This window comes from Haemaphysalis longicornis, unplaced genomic scaffold (assembly GCF_048455015.1).
Source record: "Haemaphysalis longicornis isolate Haplotype H1 unplaced genomic scaffold, Haemaphysalis longicornis Haplotype H1 scaffold_10, whole genome shotgun sequence".
Lineage (NCBI taxonomy): Eukaryota > Metazoa > Arthropoda > Arachnida > Ixodida > Ixodidae > Haemaphysalis > Haemaphysalis longicornis.
Genome location: NW_027526204.1, coordinates 39399979 through 39419021, shown reverse-complemented (window position 1 = coordinate 39419021; position 19043 = coordinate 39399979). Strand labels below are relative to the sequence as shown.

The 19043-nt window shown below is 48.1% G+C and overlaps 1 protein-coding gene across 2 annotated transcripts in view; it reads left to right on the top strand.

Annotated features, from left to right (window-relative positions):
• Positions 1–19043, top strand: part of LOC144158393 (ATP-binding cassette sub-family C member 2-like) — a 164139-nt gene that overhangs the window by 106599 nt on the left and 38497 nt on the right. For both annotated transcript variants that reach the window (XM_077689263.1, XM_077689262.1), the window contains exon 19: positions 901–1108. In XM_077689263.1, coding sequence (XP_077545389.1) covers positions 901–1108 — 208 coding nt within the window. The remainder of the gene's footprint in view (positions 1–900; positions 1109–19043) is intronic.

The window sequence follows — 19043 nt, the reverse complement described above, 5'->3', positions numbered from 1 at the left end:
ATCGAGAAATATTTGAAGCCAGCTCTACGAATGCGCGCCGCTCTGTAGTGTCAACAGATGCGAAAGCATTTTTAAATACAACGCATCTCATTCACCCGCCTTGTCCATGCATGCATGCATCCTTCCATTCATCCGGCGTCGTCGTTGTCCGCGCCCTCCCCCATTCTCCACCGCTCTCACCGCAGCGTTATCTGCGGGTTAGCGCTCGCTCCTCGCAATGCCAGCTGTGCGTCGGCGTGGGCTAGCGCTCGATTAACGCATGCGCATGCGCTGCTCTCTCTCATTCCCCTCACCGTTATGCGGCAGTATAAAACGCGGTACCTGCGCCGCTCCGCTCCGTCGTTCCAGCGCCGGTGCTCCGATGTCCAACGCTGCTTTGAATGGAGACTAACAACAACAAATTACGCCCACCTCCCCTCGCGGCAACTCCGTAGTAGACGGAAATGCATCGTACGCGTTCACGGCCCGTTTCACGCGATGGGAGAATCAACCCAACGGAAGCACCGAGGGAAACCCACGATGCGTCGCATCTACACAGGGTTCCCGCGAGGGGAGGTGGGCGTAATTTTTTTTGTTGCAATGCTTTAAGTATGCTGTTATATAAGCAAGTTGATGAAAATGCTACCTACAAGAAAAGCCTAAGAAGATTCGGAGTGCATTCTGCAACGTTGTTGACTGTTTGTGGCCCACGGGAACCGCACCAGATAAAGGGAACCAGAGGGGCTCATGAGGGGAAGTTCGAGGAAGGATTATTCCCACCTTCGAAGCGCAGAAAATGGTCTCTGTTGTGACAGATACAAAAAACACACTTGGCTAACCAGATATTATGACCCGAAAATTCGTTGCTTCAAGTCTCTAATTACCCAGTGAAGTTATTCACATATCCGGATATCCTCGCAGGGTACTAGGGAAGTGCTCTGGACGACTGCAAAGATGTGCGGTGCATGCCTTTGGCCGGGTGTGATCTGCCTAGCAGCAAGCGCCATAGCCACATCCTGCCAACTGGTCTGGATCAAACAGTGGACGGACTCCAGCAACCCATTGAGTGGACATAGCCCGTTTGACCCAATCTGGATGTACGGACTTGCTGCGCTTACTCTAGGAGCCGGTGAGCATTGTTACCAAATGTCTTTATTGCGAATTTGAGCGCGAAAAAGATAACACGAAAACTAATTTTGTCGATTAGTTGCATTTATTCTTGGACCCTTCCATAAAACTGCGACGTCGAAATGTACGTGGTGGGTTTCGATAAACGCGTGATTCCTCTTTACTCAATTTTAACGGCGAATCGACACTAAAGGTACGTCTTAAAGGTGTTGTGCCACCAAATTTTAAGTCTGTAAAAAGCCTGCTGTAGGCTTCCTCTGCATGCAACGACCCTCAACACGAAGTGCTGGGTACAGCAAGCGCTTAATATATATTTTAATTCACTTCTAAAAATTACCTAAATGCTCTTCTGGAAATCGGGACCCATCGCTAGCGCCACTAACCATGACGTCAGTGAATTGCCAGCGCAGCAAAGTTTGTGACGTCATACAACGCTAGCGACTCGAGCGACGTGAACGTGAACTCCAGTTACCACAGTTTGTTTGGTCGCTTGGTCGTATCGACACACTATACCGATACGACGGCGACGACGACGCGACGCCGACGAGTCGTTAAAACTGTTAAAACATCGGCCAACTGCCGAATTGCCAGACCGCGTTGTCACATCACGCCGACGGCGACACAAACACGTCGGCCGATGGAAAGTCGCCGTAGTGTGACTGACTCGCCGACCGAAGACGCCAACAAAACCGGTCGCCTGACTGGTCGCACGACGCGTCGTCAATCGACCGAGAAGCGAAAACTGCGCCCCGACAACATTCGTGCCGCAATGAACGCGGCTCTATTTTGTTAGTTTCTGGAGGGTAATAAACGCAGTAAGTTCCATGAAGCCCATACAACTCAACACTAGCGCTAATGCGATCCGTATTTTGGCGTTCGACGCTTCGGCCGTGCTCTTCGGCGACGCCGCTACCCCGGAATGCGTGTGCGATCGGCTCGCCTGTAGAAAATATAAGGTCAGTTTCGTGCAGAAGAACAGTTACGTAAATTAATTTGGGTAATAAGAGATCAGTATCGGCAAAGGTTTTTAACGTAAAACATAAAACCAAACTACGGCAAGCACTATCCCTTCAGTGCAAAATCGCAGTCGCAGCCGGGCACACTTATTTTTGCGAGCGCTTTCGCAGAAGAGCAGAGTTGATGGCGATAAGCTGTCGCGGGGGCTTCGCGGAACCTTGCTGCGCAAGCGGTATTTAAAAAAATGTGAGTTTACAAGCCAGGAATTCTGTAAATTAGCTAGTAAACACCGACGTACGACTCCAAGGATGGGCCTCCATCTAGTACACCGGCTATATCGCGGAGTGGAATCGTTTGTTCGCTGGCTCAGTGGTCTCGCGCGTTCCGCCCATCCGGTCAACGTTGCCGGTTCGATTCGCGGCGGGGGCAGCTTTTTTTTTTTTTAGCGTTTTTTAGCATTTTTATGGTTTGCAAATCCATGGTTTTCATTTGTCTGCATCCGAGGATGCAGACAAAGAATCCGCGTCGGAGCTGTCGCGGCTTGACGTGACGAGTCGGCGTGTTTACTTCCGTGGTGAAGCAGGTATGTGGGGGAGCAGACGCCGGAGTAAAGTCGCAACGTACCGCAGCGCCGCCGTGGCAGAGCCTCCTCGAAACACTGTGACGTCACTGCTTGAATCGGCGCCCAGAAACCGAAACCGAATCCTGTTCACATGAATCGTGCGATAATAAATTTTTCACTCAGAATATGTGCGTGTGAGAGCATGTATCATGCTTTCTAACGAATTATAAAACGTTTGCAACAAAGAATGCACAAGCAACAAATTTGGTGGCACAACACCTTTAAGAAACCTACGTTTAAAGAACTAGTAACGCATTTCTAGTCATTTTAAATGTGAGTGAAAATTCTGCGGGGCACTTAATTACCCTGAAGTGCTTGGAAGGCGAAAAGCCGTGTGTAGTTGTCAATGACTTCTGAAATGCTAAATTGCATCTGTGCTTCTTTATTTGCTCTTGCATTTTTTGTCCTCTTCCGCGAATTACTACAACAGGCTTGGTTACTGAAACACCATGTTTGCTTTTCTTTATTCCTGTCTGTTTTTCCCCTTTTGGCGTGAAAAACATAACAAAGCGGACTGGTCTACCCATTGATTCTCTATAATCTGTGTTCTCCGCGGATTGTGTGCCCTTGTTTTAGACACATGCCATCACGTTCTCGTGTCATGCCGGAAGTACTATTCTATCACTTTTACTTTTTCTATTCATAGTTTTGTTAAGCGGGCACATCAGCCCCTTAGTGTTACCCGCCGCGGTGGCTCAGTGGCTAAGGCGTTGTGCTGCTGAGCACGAGGACGCGGGTTCGATTCCCGGCTTCGGTGGCTGTTCTCTGGTGTAGGCGAAAAGCGAAAGCGCCCGTGTGTACAAGATTTCCGCACACGTTAAGGATCCGCAGGTGGTCGAAATTAATCCGGAGCCCTCCACTACAGCGCACCTCATCTCCAGCTTTGCGTCGGCCCATTAAACCCTGCAATGAATCAAATCAATCAGCTACTAAAATTCCCGATTCGTTGCCATTTGCCAAGTGAGAGTGTGCCACGAAAAAAGGAATACAATAAATTTTGTAACACGGCTGTCAACATGCGGTGACAACGATTTTTGAGAGCTCGGCTCCGAACCAGTAGGTCCAGGATAAAATCCCATAAAGACTGCAATGTGGTTTTTATTTCTGTTTACAGATAAAAATTGCAATGGCGGTTTTTTGCTATAATATTGTGCATTTCAGGCTTTCGCCTTAAAAGTTACAAGGGATGCTCAAACCCTCCAATAACGCGATGGCAAACCCCTATTTGGATCATCCCTTGACCTGATGTTCAACTTTGTTGTTGCACCCGTCCTCACTTGACTAGGTCTTCGACAGACCACTCCTGAGCTCGTTCTGCTGGCTTGCCATCACCAGACGCGTCGTGTTCACCTCCTGCGTTACCTTGTCCGGTCAAGGGGACTCGCATTGCACGTGCGGCCGTGCCGTACTATCTTGATCACAGTTGGGGTGAACATGGGAGCGCGTGTCATTCCGTGCGCGGGAGCAACCCGTCGGCGTTCCAGGTAACTTCGCACGCGCATCACATAACCTCGTTGCAAACGAACTGCGCATGCGTGCCAGGCTACCCGGAGCGCCACCAGGAGGCTCCCGCGCACGGAAGGATACGCGCTCCCATGTTCACTCCAACTGTTATCAAGATAGTACTTTGTTTGGGCGGTGCGGCTTTCCTATGCCGGCTTCCGCCGCGTGGCTTGAAGGTGCAGCAGCATAACCTAAATATTTTTTGTACAAACGTTTTTCTGTACCTTAAAACGTGGGTGCTAAAATACATAAAGGTAGAAGGCTTTGCACTGAAAAATAATGGTACTCCGTCACATCCAGACAACAACGCATAAAATACAAATAACGCCACTTCAAACCTCACTATGACGGAATCGCTGAACGAAATCTCTCATTTAGGTGCATCTACCGATGCCCCGAAATCGAAATCACTTTGCCTGTGCATGCTTCGATTGTGTGAAAAGCGGTTACGCCTACTTAACACTGAATTCCTCAAGACCAAAGGGCTGTTATTTTGGGCACTTCACAGCAGTGATACTAAGGCTACAAAGCGCAAAAACATAAGGGGAAGCTTTGGATCGAGCACCCCCTTAATGTATAGACACCTTTAACAAAAGTCAATTTGAAGTGGTTAATACAGTAGGTTAAAATTAGTTAAACAAAAATCTGCAGGAGTGTTGTCAGGGGCGGTTATTTTAATGTAGAGTAACGAGTTTCTTTTGAGAGTCAGTAAGGAGAAGGAAGTGTAGCTACTTTTGGAGTGAGTGGTGCGGATGGTCGTTATTGGCTACGGAAAGATCGCCGGAGGACGCTGCACTCTCCCCTCCGCTAGAGTTCCTCTATATAGCTCCCGGAGGGAGCTAAGAGTTGCGCGACCGCCCGCCATCTTTTTATCCGGATTGCAGCGGGAGCGCCGCCCGTTGCGCGTGTAGGAGCCGTGCCGCCACGCTTCCGACGGCGGCCGACGCGCGGACCGGACGTTCAGGAACGGTGGACGAGCCCTACTACGCATGCGCCAACTAGACATCAGAAAACAAAAAAGCAACCTTTTTTTGCCGGATGCGACGTCACGGTTTTAGAAAAAATGGCACGTGTTGTACGGGTACTGCGGGTACCTCACTGCGCTCTTTTCGCCGTGATTTTTGTCTGCCGTTGCAGCGGTGCATAGGTGTTCGGCTTGCGATTGTGATAAGGGCGCTCTCGAAGAACTTCTGGAGAGCACTCATGGTGATGTGCAGCGTGTGCTTGGGACGCTGAGTGTGCGCAGCCGTCTAATTTGCGCGTAGTGCGTTACGACGGCGAACACGGGCGTTCTGCATCAGTTCTGCCGCCTTGATTTGCGGAAGTGATGAGTGCGCTCGCGACAAACTTCCACTCTGCGTTTTATTAGAACACCAAGCTTGTTGAGGACGCTGGGCGCTTTGTTCCTGACGTGCGAGTGCGCGTATGTCTTGAAACGGCGCTGCTATCGTGACCAGCCGCGAACGATCGTTCGCACGAAACTCTTGTCGCACACCACACGGTCGTTGACTAAGAAATAACAAGAAAAGACTATTGAGACCTAGAAAGGTGATTTCTGCGCGTCGCTTTGGTTCGTCGAAACCCGTGTCTTGTAATCGCTGCGTGCTCTCATGAGCTCCGGAACATTATATTCAGGAGGTCATGGTCCTGCTGCATATTCTTATTAAATCAATGCAAAGGGCTCTTGGCGCGCAGAAATCAAAAGTTTTTAATTATCCACGCTAGATTCGTTGGTTTCCAGGGTGTTACTTTCCTGACGAGCGTATTGATGCATATATCGCGGCATGCGAGCTGCACAAATGTGTTGACGGATGTGGAGGGGCACACGTTTTAGCTGTTCTTTGGTCGGTACTGGACATCCGAGGAGTTCAAGGGTGTGTCGTCTGGTAGGTGGTTGAGGCGGGAGGTGAGGGAGTGATGATAAGCTTTGTGCAGTTTATCGAAGCTATTGTGTACTTCCAGTAAGAGCAACTTGCACGTGGGTTTTGAGAGGGCACCGTTCCGCCTGTGAAAATATTGATTTCGCCCACTACCATATTTGGTGCCCGTTTGTGCTTCTGCTAGCAGCCTTCGTCGTGTTCTGCTTGATCCTACACAGCGACAAAGTTTGATATCCGTAGCGAAACCTCGCACCAAATGCGGCACTGGGCCAAATAAACACTGTCAAATGCTATTTGCATAGAAACGATTGGACACTAATTCTTGTAACTTGTTCCTACTGTGGCTACACAGCCCGTCACCATGATGCACGGCATGTACTGAAAGTCACGTGCTTTGTTTTTCGGATTTCAATCTATGTTGTGGTACATAGGGCAGAAAAGGCGCTGCCCTAACAGGCGCTGGTGGGAGCTTGCCGCATTGCTGACAACTGGAACAGAAACCGATTTGGTGCTCCACTCCAAGACTCAATGCACGCCAGGTAGCTGCATGCCAGAATTTCACATGACGAGAGTGCTGAAGTTGTATGGCACAAAACAGGAACGAGAAATCTTTGAGGCTTATGTGATAAAGATGGGAGACAGATGCACTGCAGATTACTCAATGATTAGTGTGAAGTGCGCCGCAGCTGTAATTGCTTTTTACATGTGGTGTTAAAGCAGTGTCACATGAGGGTTTTGTTTACTTTGTAATCACTCTCAGAGGGAAATGAAGCTTCCTTGAAGAAGCTTTTTACTCCTTTCCTTGAGGCATGCTTGACATTTGACCAAAATTTACACGATGAAGTCCCAACTAGCCTGCGTAGCTATCTTCATTCAGTTCACTGTTTTGATGCATATTTAGGCACAGAACCCAGGGACGTCTGCCATTAATGACTCATAAGAAACCCTTGATGCCTGCCACACTCACCTCTATCACCATGCTTCCCAGTAACCCTGTCTCCACTATCAACAAGGATGCGGCACACCTCAAATACACTATGACGCATACAAAAGCTAGCGATCATCTACCTCATCTGGACATCACACCTTGTTAAACTACAAGGGAATGAGGCGGTATGCACTGCTGCCCTCAAATGTACTAGCCAGGGTTTCGTAGAAAGCAGAAAAGACCCGCCAGATTCGCTCACCGACCTCTAAGGCCAAAGACGATATACAGATGCCTACAAACCGAAGCATACTACAACGCAACATATTACTGAACTCGTGCCGTTATGAATGCCCACCCTGTAAAGGGAGTAAGGGGATAGTACACGCAAGACGGAGGGGTTAGCTATCCAATTGACTGCAGCCAATGCTTATCAATGATTTTATAGAAATGCGTCAAACTTGAATAATGAACACCTTACGGCACTTTAAACTTTAATTCATGAAATTATTTGTATACACTTAATATACACTTCTACTGAAGTGACCAGGCTGTATATTTGAAGGTGTGTGAACATTCACACTTAGAATACTTTGTGAATAGTTTTTGATATTTGATTTGCAGCTCTGTTTCAAACACGTATCTGAAATTTACAAGTGGTTGAGCAACGAATGTTTGCTTTTTCGCAAGACTTGCAAGCTTCACTACATAGTAATACCTTACGGGTTGGTTTTTCTGCATGACTCCGAAGCCGTGCCAAAAGCCCAATGTAGAAGCCTTGCACCAAACAAGTTGTCATGTGTCAGGGCACCCCCTGAGAGGAGGACGCATCAAAACCCCCCAAAAATATAAGAAACGAACAAAGGAACGAGAATTTTGAAGGGCGCGCCATGAAAGCGGCAATCAGTAAGTGCCAGCGCCGACGCACCAAGGAATCATGGGCAAAGGTGGCAGCGCACTGGTCGGCCAATCAGGGGAGGCAAGACAAAGGGAGGCAAGAAACCGAAGAAACCAGGAGGCGGCCGGAGCACGTGCGCTTTAACGAACGAGCCAGGGGGACGCGGCCAGGCCATCGACCACGCCATCCGAACCTGGGCGGGAGCGGGCCGACTTCGCATCGGCACCCTCATCCTAGGTGCACCACGAAGGTGTGTCTTCGTGGCCCCAGCGGCATCGGTCGGGCACCAGCGGCCAGCGTCCGCGCTCCGTCGAGGTTCGTATCGACGGCCCCGAAAGGCTACGTTTGTGCCAAGCCTACCTGAGACCTCGAGCGGCAGCGGCTACCAGGGGGAGGCCACCGAGGAAGCACGCCGCCGAAGGGATGACCGCGCGCGTCGAACGCCGGCATCAAGGACCTCCAGCGAGAGCGGCTACCAGGGGGTAGCCACAGAGGAAAGAAGTGAGAACGCGCGGAACCCACGCCGTCCAACGAGTGACCGCGCGCATCGAACGCCGGCACCGAAGAAGCGAGACGAGGGAGGCTACCACCGAGTCACGGCCACGCAAGGGTGCGACACGTCAGCGCCGACGACCGGGGTAAGCCAGTCCAATAGGGACGCAGTCTTAGGACACAACTAGGGAGTTGTGGTTTAGTGAGATCACCTTGAGGGTGATAGAATAACTTGATTTGGACGAGTTGTGCAGAACTTTATATTGTAGAGACCTTTGGGTTAGAGTTGAATTGTATGTTGGGATTGTTAGTTAGCGATGTGAGTGTTTATCGTTTGTGTGTAGTTTAAATATTGAGTGCTGTGCCTGAGTGTTTTTTGTGTGTGCATTAAATGTATATTGTTAAACAAGTCAACGGCTTCCCTGTGTCCATTGCTCCGAGCTGGTTAAGACCACCCCACCATCCGTACACGTGACACAAGTGTTTGCTAACTGCGGTGTATATTAGGTCAATTGCAACACTACGAGAGCAAAATTTATGATTACAAATAGGTTTCCTGTATATATAATAGCACGAGTGAGAAATCAAGTGTCATTGCTGGCTTGTTGGTGAGGTCTCATGCCCAGCCTCCTCTCAATGATTGAGGGGTGGGCGGGGGGACTGCTGCCAATCATATTGCCGCGAACCATATACGGGTTTGTTTATTTATTGTTTGTTTTCAATGCCCGGTCGCGCCCGGATCTGTTATCTATGTCCCATGCGAAGCGCGTGTTCCATTCTTTATTTTTATGCCGCACGGGCTATCTCATTCAGATAAGCAGAGTGTTTCGCCCTAACGCCGCCAGCCCAGAATAATCTTCTGTGATTCACAATGTTCTGGATGTAAATCGACGGTTCCAGAAACTCTCGCGCCGAAAGATAAAAGCCTGCACAGCAGACGCCGCGGCATTGGATTCTGCGCCTACAGTGTACACTGTACTGCGACGCACGCCGACGCAAGTCACTTTGTTGACCGCTGCTTCGCCGCCTCTGTATTCTTTTGAGTTGTTAGGGGAGCACAAGTTCGCCCCAGTAAACTTGCTTCTCCTTCAAGACAACTGCGTCGTCCTTGGCTTCGTGACAATATTAAATATGCTTAATATGCCTACTGTGTTCACAGTATTTTGAAGAATCCATATTTCTCTATGGCAAGGTATGCAAAATTCTTGTTGCACTGCTTCGCATGTGTATTTTTATTTTCTCTGTTATATTAAATTTTTGGCATGTCAAGGACAAGTACCTGAAATGTGTCTAGTCCTGAGTGCCTAAGCTGTCTTTTTTATGTAGTTATGTTTTATACACAATAGAAACACCAAAGCAAAGGTAGTGTGGTTTGAAAATATTCAATTCGCAGCCAGCTTTTACTATTCGTATTCAAAACTATTTTATTCAATTCACAGCCAAGTTTAACTTCTTGTATTCAATTGAAATAATTGAAATAGCAAGTTGATAATCACACACCGCTAAATATATATACAAAAGGTAAGTTGTCCTCGCCTGGAGGCAGTGGAGCAGGCGCAACCACGCGACCCTTCCGGCAAGCGCAAAAAGGCTAAGAAGGCCAAGAGGAGCAGCCATCCCTTCCTAACAATCAGTCGCAGCATCAATAAGACATGGAAACAGGTATGCTCTCAGATCTCACCTCAGCACAGAACACAGCACAACATGATATAAATAAACAACTTCAAGAAGCCATCATGCGTATCTCTGAGAGCGTAGAAGCAATTCCCAAAGCTAATCAGGAGGATAAACATAACCAAGCCGCTAGAGTTTGCGTGTGGGAAGCCAACATAAACGAAGCTCTGCTAACTCAACGCTCAACCCGCCGTGCCACCCCGTACGCTAAAACCAACTCAGATATCTGTCTGGACACCCAACCCAACTTCTTCTCAAGATGGCACCCCACAATAATCAAACAGACCTGACGACAGTCCTACAATGGAACTGCCATAAGTTCAGGGCGAAGATGGGAGAACTTCAGCAATATATCTGGACTTTAGACCCGCAACCAGATATAATAACTTTGCAGAAGATCAATGGCAAAACTCACCTTCCTGGCTAAATCACCTACGCAGACCCTTGAGAAAGAGCAAGAGCCACCTTATCAAGAATAATATAGCAGCAACGCAACATCTCACGGCTCAGAAGGGCTGTGAGTACACATTGGTTGAAATTCACTCCCGTTCTACAACACAAAACGCAATCTGTTTATCTTGAAGGTGTATTGCCGACCTTCCGCTAAACAGACCGGCCTACCAGACACCATCAAAGAAATCCTAAACCTAACCACGGAGCAACCAGTTCTCATCCTTCGGGACTTTAATGCCCCTCATCAGATGTGGGGCTACAAGTACAATTCAAAGCGAGGACAACAGTTAGCCCGCATCATGGACCAGAATGAAATTGCTTTACTAAACTATCCCCATGTCCACACCAGTCTGGGCACCAGTACGGCGACACAACTCCAGACCTCTCACTACTGGCTGGGTTCCTCGACGTTACTTGGGACAATACGAACACCAATCTTGGCTCAGACCATGACATCCTTCAAATAACTATTAACGGACAAAGCAACTAGACCCATATCGGCTGGGCCAGACTTGTCGACTGGGACTGATTTAGGGAGGCTTAAGGTGCAAAAGAAATTAATCCGGAGACACCCTATGACACCTGGGTCACAGAAACAATGGAAGACCTCAAACGGCATACTCAATCAATCGCAACCACCTAGTCCACTCCCTCGGCGGACTCTCGCCTACTACACGCTTGGGATGCCAGGCGTAGCCTTACGAAACTATGAAAAAAGCGACTACATAACCGAAAGCTACACAAAGAGCTGCGGAGATCAATAAGCAAGAAGCTGAGTATGCTATGTCACTGTGTAAAGAGAATTAGATTAAGCTATGCGATGGCCTGCAGGGGACCCTGTCCACCCGAAAGACCTGGACGCTCCTTCGTCATCTCATCGACCCCTTGACTAGCAAGATGGGAGACCAACTGCAACATGGCCCGCACTCTCAACACCCACAGAGGAAGCACCGATCAGCTTCTACAAGGCCTACAGACCAGACATCTCAAAACGGACCAAACCTTCCACCTTGCACTGTACACCTAACCCAACTCTAGACCAACCTATTGAACTTCATGAACTACGATCAGCAACAGCCGAAAGGAAGGAAAACAGTGCATCGGGGCCGGACGGCATCACCTAAAACTACATTACAACCTAGGTGACCAAGCTCTCGAAAGTCTACTCCAGCACTTCAACAAATTTTGGGCCACAGGGACACTCCCGTCCAGTGGAAGGCAGCGGAAGTAAGATTCATCCCGAAACCTGCCAAGTCACCTCATATCGGAAACCTGCGACCAATCTCTCTCACATCCTACGTGGGGAAGATCATGGAACGAATTAGTACTCAAGCAAAAGTACCCAGTCAAACCCAAAACAAATTCCAGACACAATGTTTAGCTTCCGTAAACACTTCAACACTCAGGATGTTCTGCAACTCAAAGGGGAGGTTTTAATCCAGCCATGCAATGCTCCCTGGAGTGGTACTAGCTCTGGACTTAAAAGGAGCGTTCGACAACGTTGCCCACGAGACCATCCTAAAGAACCTCAACGACACAGGGTGTGGTCAGAGGACTAACGACTATAAAACCGACTTTCCCTCAGACCGCACAGCAACACTTAAAATAGCTGACATCACCTCCAGTCGGTAATCCTAAGGAGTTGCGGCACGCCTCAAGGATCTGTCTTATCCACTTTTTTATTAAATATTGCCCTAATTGGTCTTCCTCGGCCAGTATACCTAAACCATGCCCTCTTTGCCGATGATATAATCGTCTGAACGGGCAGGGACTCGATAGGAGGGATACAGGAGACACCACAACAAGCAACAGATGCCGTCAGCCAATATGCGAAAAAGTGCGGCCTCACCTGCTCGCCCCAAAAGTCTGAGCTATTGATTGCGCAGCCTTGTAGGAACAAAAGGAACCCGAAGACATCTACGTCGTCTTGGAGGGACATACAATCTTGCCCTGCCAATGCCTCCACATTCAAGCCGATGGTAAAAGTAATGTCGCGATCCAACGCCTGACAAAAACCACTGAACAGGTCTTTCACATGATACACAGAGTTGCAAATAGACAAGGGAGACTCTAAAAAACAGGCAGCCTTTGCCTTGTTCAGGCATCTGTGCTCTCGAGAATCACCTACATACCGTATTTGATTTTAAGCAAGAAAGACGGCGACAAAATTAACACCCTCATACACAAGGCAACAAAGCACACCCTAAGCATTCCTATGAGCACGTCCACCCACAGGCTGCTCAGAATGGGCCTGCACAATATACTGGACGAGTTAGTGGAAGGTCATCTCTCAAGCCGAAAGTCAATACTAGCCAAGACTGAAATGGGAAGAAAAGTCCTCGAGAAAATAAAAAGGGCTTCCGGCACTGCAAACCAAGAATCAGAATTTCGTGACCATTGGAGAGCGCAAGCCACTTTTCATCCTCTACCCAGGAATATGCACCCCGTTCACCACACAGGCTGGCGGGCCGCAAGACCTAAAGCCTTGAACAAGGTATAGGGAGCAGACCAAAACACGGTCTATACTGACGCAGCAGCTCTCCCTGGACGAAAGGCCAAGATAGCAGTAGTGACGACCAGGCACGATCTGATCTGGTCACAAGTACTTCTGCAAAAACAAGTTCAACGAAAGAAGCGAAAGAATTAGCCACCTCGCTGGCGCTCGCGAAGACCCGTACAATCATTATAGACTCTCAAGAAGCGTACCGAAGTTGCCAGTTGGAATGGGTGGCCCCTCTAGCACATCGAATATTACCAAGTCAATCTCCCAACCGAAAGGTGCAAATTGTGTGGACTCCTGCTCACCCCTCCATAGAGCGCAACGAATTTGCTCACCAACAGGCCCGCGTACCGATCAACCGGGCCCTAGAGAGTACGGTAGAGCCTATCCCACTCACTACATTCCAAGAGATTACTCAGCACTACAGGCTTAGTAGGAGAACAGGCTTAGTAGGAGAGGGCAGATATGGTCAAGACGGCCAATGAATCCTGGTGATTAGGGAACCACTCCCGCATGATCTTCCGATCAATGCTCCTAATAAAAGTTGTTCTCTCTCTCTCTCTCCTTGTACCAACAAAAAACACAGCTTCCATTGCCTTTACTGCTGGAGAGAGAAAAGTGACAACCAAAGCCTCATGCTGCCTAATTTCAGTTTTAAATTGTCGTAGTACTTTTGTGCTGTTATACAAGCAATAACTTATTTGTGGTAAGATTGCTGCACAGAAATCCTCAGTCTTGCTAAACACAGAATAAATGGATTTGAAAGCATTGCACATCATAAGATCTGTTGGTAAAAGTACCAACTGAAGTCCAATATTATCCTGCGACATGTAACAGCACACGTGAACAGTTCATGGTATTATAGTAGCTTTAACGTGCCCCAGAAGGGATAATTTTAAAAATGGTAACTTGAGAGGGCCCACACAAAGAAAAATTCTTGGCACCAGGGCTAAGCGGAACTAGTTAACATTTTCTCATTCACTACTTGTGGCCTTGATGTGTAATATTAAGGCTTGGTTCCTACAGCTGGTAACAAAAACAAAAACAAAAAACGTTTGTGTTGTGCGCAGCCCTACCTGCCACCGGGCTGCATGTCCTATTATCAGCTCGGTTAAGGTTTCAGACCAACAAAGTGATTAGCAGACAGATTATTCAGCATGGTAATTACAACACCTTCGCAATGGGGAACATTACCTGTCTGCCTCACGACTACGAGCACACAATTATGCCTTACGTAGCACACGTTAACTCTATTATAAAACACAGCCCTGTAGTCTACGTAGCAGTCTGGTGCGAAATAACTTATGCGCGCAGAATCGTTTGCAGTGGCTAGCTTGGTTACGATGGGAGTGGTCATGCGCCGTCCCAGTGCTCTCGTGTAACCGGCGTTGCTGCCTCCCGCCACGGCACGTAGGCGACGAAACGCCCAGCGGCCTGAACACGGCGCTCTAGTAAAACACAGCGCAGACATTCGTCGGTAACGCACCCATCACTCTCGCAAATCGAAGCGGCAGAACTGATGCAGAGCGGCCGTGGTCACCGTCGCAACGTACTGCGCGCAAATTAGGCAGTCGCACACACTCAGCATCCCAATCACACGTTGCACACCGCCGCAAGTGCTCTCCAGAAGTTCTTTGACAGCGCCCTCATCAAAATCGCTAGCCAAACACCCACGACGAGAAGAGCGTAGCGAAATAACCGCACAACAACTGCCATTTTTTTAACCATGACATGTCACATCCGGCAAAAAGAAAAGGTCGCTTTCTTTGTTTTTTGATGTATAGTTGACGCATGCGCAGTAAGGCTTGTCCAGCGTTCCTGAACTTCAGGTGCCGCGTGGGGGGGGGAGGGGGGGGGGGCGCTTCGGTCGGTGGCGCGGGTACGCTGGATTCCTGCGATGTCGCTCACGCTGCTGCTGCTGCTGCTGCTGCTGCTGTTGCTGTTACTGGGCAAGGCGCCGTGCTGCCCGCGTCGGCGGCTGCGGCCCAGCCGTAGCGGGGGCTTCTCCGCGTGGCATGGATAAACGGAGTTACGTCATCACGGCGGCGCGTGGAAAAGGATCGCGCAACTCTTAGCTCCCTGCGGGAGTTATGTAGAGGAACTCTACTCTCCGCGGGAGCACGCGGGGGCTGCTGCCGGTTTGATGCGTGCTTTTTTCGCTGCGGGCTTGCTGTATTTCTAACGCTACGATGTGGTCCGGGTAAACGTTTCTTTCGATTTATGAAAGCATGCACGTTAGCACGTGTCTAGCAAGTTCGGTTTTCACGTAGAGTAGCTAGTGGTTCAATTTTTACCGGCGCTTGTCTTGTCGTTTGCTAGAGAGGCGCCGCCTGCTACGCGCCAGTCGAACGGCCGAGTGCCCCTTCGGTTTCACAGGATCAACGTGCTCTTTGGGTGGTCGTCGGCTGCCGTCTTTTGGTTGTCCAGGCGACAGATGTGCAACTTGTCAAAGCGCATTTTTCTTCACCACCCGTGCTTTCTTCACGTGTTCGCACTTTGAATACTGAAGTGTATTCAATTCATTTGTCCGTAATTTTTTCTTATTCTATTCAGTGTTCCACTTTGCCGCTTGACTGGAAAGTGGTCCCTGAAGGTGGTCCCTTTGCACAAATCGGGTAACGCAGAGTCTCCTCTCAATTACAGGCCAATTTCCTTATCAAGTGTCTCTTGTAAACTATTAGAACATATAATTTACTCAATTCTTGTCTCATTTCTGGAAACTAACTCTTTCTTCACTCCCTTCCAGCACGGATTCCGAAAACGTTACTCATGTGAAACCCAGCTTCTATATTTTACCAATGACATAGCATCAGCTCTAAAGCGCAGCTTACTTGTACACTGTATTTTTCTTGACTTTGAAAAAGCTTTTGCCACAGTTCCTCACAAATGACTTCTTCTGAAAATTAGTACGTTAAACATCGATCCAAACATACATAAAAAGATTGAGTGCTTTTGACTAATCGCATTCAGTTTGTAAAAACTAATGACTCTAACTCACCTCTTTCTCAAGTAGCATCTAGCGTCCCACAAGGTTCCGTTCTAGGCCCTTTACTTTTCCTGATATATATTAAGGACTTCCCCGACAGTATCAAGTCCTCTATATGGCAATTTGCCGATGGTTGTGTCGTTTACCGCGAAATAACGACCGAATCAGATAACACACTCCTACACGATGACCTCGAGACTGTCTCCACCTGGTGCAATAAATGGCTTATGACTCTCAACTCTAACAAATCTAAATTCATGACAATAACCCGGGGATATATTTCTACGACTTGTACTTATACCATTAACGCAGTGCCCCCCCCCTCAGCATGTCTCTTCATATAAGTCCCTCGGCGTGTACATTACCAATAACCTATCTTGACACACACCCGCCGCGGTGGCTCAGTGGCTAAGGCGTTGCGCTGCTGAGCACAAGGTCGCGGGTTCGATTCCCGGCTGCGGCGGCCGCTTTTCTGATGGAGGCGAAAAGCAAAAACGCCCGTGTGTACGAGATTTCGGCGCACGATAAAGATCCCCAGGTGGTCAAAATTAATCCGGAGCCCTCCACTACGGCGCGCCTCATCGCCTGCGTTGCGTCGGCGCGTTAAACCCCGCAATCAATCAATCAATCTATCTTGACACACACAAGTCGCCTACATCTGTAATAATGCTAATCGAACGCTGGGTTACTTGCGCCGCAACTTTTGTCATGCTTCGCTGTCTCTCAAAATTCTACTATACCGGTCACTAATTCGCCCAAAACTTGAGTACGCTTCAGCAATTTGGGATCCCCTGCAGCACACACTAATCACTACGCTAGAATCTGTTCAGAACCGTTCAGCTCGTTTTATTTGTTCTAATTACTCCCGTACTGCGAGCGTATCCCAAATGAAATCTAACCTTGAACTACCAGATTTAACTGTCCGGAGGAAATTGGCACGACCTCACCTTTTTCATAAGATATTATTTCACAGCTCATCAATGAGGCGAAACCTTATTTCAGAACCATCATACCGCTCATCACGCATTCATCATCAGCATAAGGTTGCCATTCCTTTTTTCCATACAAAATTATTTGCTACCTTTTTACCCAGAACTTGTGGAACCACCTACCCTCTTCCATCGTAACCATTCAAGACCCTTTATTGTTTAAAAATGTCATTACTCAGCACTTTTTGTACAATTTCTGCAGTGTTCGTTTTCTGTTGTGTTTGGTTTGCTTGTTTGCTTTTTTACATATCCATCCTTCTTGTAGTTTATTTCTATTGTTGTTCTTTTCGCTTCTTCCTTTTTTTCTTGTATTTCATTCGCTTTGTTTTCTTTGCGTGTTATAAAATACTGTTACCCACGCCCTCTGTAACGCCCTCTGGGCCTTGAGGGTGTTTCAATAAATAAATAAATAAATAAATAAATAAATAAATAAGGATTTTGTGAATTACAGGAACATTGAGGTTCACAAAAAAATTAGATATAGACGTGATCGATTCCCGTTAATGAAATATTTCTAACCCTTGAACAAACCCGCATTTCCGTTTTGTTTGTCATTGAAGGAATTTTGAGGGAGCCTCTTTCCGAGAGTCACGATGTAGGCAAATACGTCCCCGCTATCGTCGCAATGCAGTTTACAGCTCTTTTGATTACTATTACTAAATGTCAGAAAAATAAAAAACAAACTCACGAACAGCAATCAGCTCGTCATATATGGACGCCATCGAACGGCAACAGTTGAACAACTCCCAAGTTCACTTCATATAGCGGGAAACAATTAGAGAACACTAGTTGGCATTTTCAAAGACGGAATTTTAAACTGAAAGTTTGGAAGTACAAAAAAAATGTGCCACCTACTTGGCCCTTCGAACCGCACTGATCCATGCTTGCCGTATTTCCTTTTCGTAAGCTTTTCTAGGGAATCTGTAGAATTTCATGAGTTGATTCTTATCCTTCGTCTTCTTGCTACTGCTGTGACAGCCGACCAGGCAACAGGCTTTTAGTTTCGCACCTCAGACATCGCGAAATGACTGTGTTTGGTGGACGGCTTTTCGGCGGTATCGAATGGAAGTAGACGCCCGCCGGCCTGCTCCGTCTCGTCTGACAAGTGCACGTGCAGCTCTGGGTGCACGCTGTCGCACTTCCGGACCCATTTCTGTCCTCCTGCACCACCTGAGACATCCGACCTTCCTACTCTCGAATGCGAACAATGTGGCCGCCGGCCGCACGATCCACTTACCCCAGCACATACAAAGGGCGGCAGGGACTCCCCTGACTCCCTCGAAACGAAAAGGACGCCGCTTCGCTATAGAATCAGCGCTGCCCTCGCCCGGCAAACTGCAGCTTCGCCTCCCTATGTAGGCAATTTTCCTTGCACGCACATACCTACTTTCATCGCGTGTTACTTTCAAACGTGTTTTAAGAATTCGTATTCTTGCATCAGCGTGGATCCATCGAGGTACGAAATTTCAAAATGGAGAACGCTGCTATTCATGTCAAACGTATTATTTAGGCAGCCATTCATTTTCGTAGTCAACGTTCTAGGCACGTGGGTGCCAAAAATGTCGGGGAGGGAGGTTCAAGTACGGTGTTGATGCTCTTTGGCAGTGTCCAGGGGACGACAAGGTTGTCGCAAAAAATATGGTGTTCATCATCATCGTCATTGTCGCCGGCATGATATTGATCATTATAATCATCATCATGAGCCTGCTCAGGTCCACTGCAGAACGAAGTCCTCTTCCAGTGACCTCCACCCACTCCTGTCCTGCGTTTCTCGGGTCCACTATTTACCTCCGAAGTTCCTTATTTCATCCCTTCGTCCTGTTATTGGCCTTCCCGAATTCCTAGACCCAACTCTTGGTATTCACTCTGTTACCACAATTGTCCAGCTGTCTGGTATCTGTTTGTTTTAGAGCTCAAGAGCAACGATGGCCAAAGAGCGCCAACGCAATGGTTGATCATTTCGAATGATGTTTTAGTAGAATGGTGCTGTAAATATGATGATATTAAAAGAGGTTAATGTGGGGGTGTGTACAGCCCCTCATTTAACGCAACAATAA